The 1,813-nt window shown below is 38.4% G+C and overlaps 1 protein-coding gene across 1 annotated transcript; it reads left to right on the top strand.

Moving 5' to 3' along the window:
* Window positions 1–6: 6 nt before the first annotated feature.
* Window positions 7–1,807, top strand: LOC108524534 (germ cell-less protein-like 1). The gene has a single exon (XM_017865643.1). It carries the CDS (start codon window positions 240–242, stop codon window positions 1,416–1,418), a length of 1,179 nt encoding a protein of 392 aa, XP_017721132.1. The 5' UTR covers window positions 7–239; the 3' UTR covers window positions 1,419–1,807.
* The last annotated feature ends 6 nt before the right edge of the window (window positions 1,808–1,813 follow it).

Below are 1,813 nucleotides of genomic sequence, written 5' to 3' on the forward strand. Positions count from 1 at the left end.
GCAGCGGGGCCTTCCACTACTGTCGTCCTGACTCGGAGAGAGACGAGGATGAGGAGGAGAGGGACGAGCAGCAGCCGCTCCTCCACATCCCTGTAAGGAAAAAATTAAGGAGTACATCTGAATATATTTATCAAACATTATTTTTGAATGGTGAAAACAGTGACATTAAGATTTGTGCTCTAGGAGAAGAATGGCGATTACACAAAATATATTTATGTCAATCTGGCTACTTTTCTAGTATGTTCAGTGGTTCTTGGAAAGAATCTAGCATGAATATTATTGAACTGGAGATTCCTGACCAGAACATTGATGTAGAAGCGCTGCAGGTTGCGTTTGGTTCACTGTATCGACATGACGTGTTGATAAAGCCCAGTCGAGTTGTTGCCATTTTGGCAGCAGCTTGTATGCTGCAGTTGGATGGTTTAATACAGCAGTGTGGTAAGACGATGAAGGAGACAATTACTGTGAAAACTGTGTGTGGCTATTACACATCAGCAGGGACCTATGGATTAGATTCCGTAAAGAAAAAGTGCCTTGAATGGCTTCTAAACAATTTGATGACTCACCAGAATGTTAAACTTTTTAAAGAACTCAGCATAAATGTCATGAAACAGCTCATTGGTTCATCTAACTTATTTGTGATGCAAGTGGAGATGGATGTATACACCGCTCTAAAAATGTGGATGTTTCTTCAACTTGTGCCTTCTTGGAATGGATCTTTAAAACAGCTTTTGACAGAAACAGATGTCTGGTTTTCCAAACAGAGAAAAGATTTTGAAGGTATGACCTTTCTTGAAACGGAACAAGGAAAACCATTTGTGTCAGTATTCAGACATTTAAGGTTACAATATATTATCAGTGACCTGGCTTCTGCAAGAATTATTGAACAAGATGCTATAGTACCTTCAGAATGGCTGTCTTCTGTGTATAAACAGCAGTGGTTTGCTATGCTGCGGGCCGAACAAGACAGTGAGGTAGGGCCTCAAGAAATCGATAAAGAAGAACTAGAGGGAAATAGCATGAGGTGTGGTAGAAAGCTTGCCAAAGACGGTGAATACTGCTGGCGTTGGACGGGTTTTAACTTCGGCTTTGACCTACTTGTAACTTACACCAATCGATGCATCATTTTCAAACGCAATACACTGAATCAGCCATGTAGCGGGTCTGTCAGTTTACAGCCTCAAAGGAGCGTAGCATTTAGATTACGTTTGGCTTCTTTTGATAGTAGTGGAAAACTAATATGTAGTAGAACAACTGGCTATCAAATACTTATACTTAAAAAGGATCAGCAACAAGTGGTGATGAATTTCGACAGCAGGTTTCTGACCTTCCCTTTATATATCTGCTGTAACTTCTTGTATATATCGCCAGAGAAAAGAATTGAAAATAATCGTCACCCAGAAAATCCAGAAAACTGAAGATCTCATCGGTTGGGAACAGTAGCACTTTGAAAACTTTTTAGGCCAGCTTTAATTTAATGGCCCTACTGATATTCACATCTAAGGTGACTAACGATGGTAAAGGCCTTATGAACTGTACAGACAATACAGAAGATTATTCTTATCCTCATTGCATTTCTCTGCACATATGAACAAAACATTTTAAAGCCAAGAAAATATCTGTCGAACCATTTCTGTTAGTACAATGTCAACTCATGCTTTTAATTTAGCATCAGCAGAAAATTACTATAGGTAAATCTCACATTTATCTGCAACAAAATATAGATTTAATTTTAGCTTAAACTTTGTTTCTACCTTATGTTAGTGGACCTCAGTTATCCATCAGTAAATTTATTTTATTTGGCTAAAATAAT

This window comes from Rhinopithecus bieti, unplaced genomic scaffold (assembly GCF_001698545.2).
Source record: "Rhinopithecus bieti isolate Rb0 unplaced genomic scaffold, ASM169854v2 repeat_2839, whole genome shotgun sequence".
Lineage (NCBI taxonomy): Eukaryota > Metazoa > Chordata > Mammalia > Primates > Cercopithecidae > Rhinopithecus > Rhinopithecus bieti.

Bases quoted from the DNA above. Each gene is read 5' to 3' on its own strand.
- LOC108524534 (XM_017865643.1), top strand. From the start codon at position 240: ATGTTCAGTGGTTCTTGGAAAGAATCTAGCATGAATATTATTGAACTG.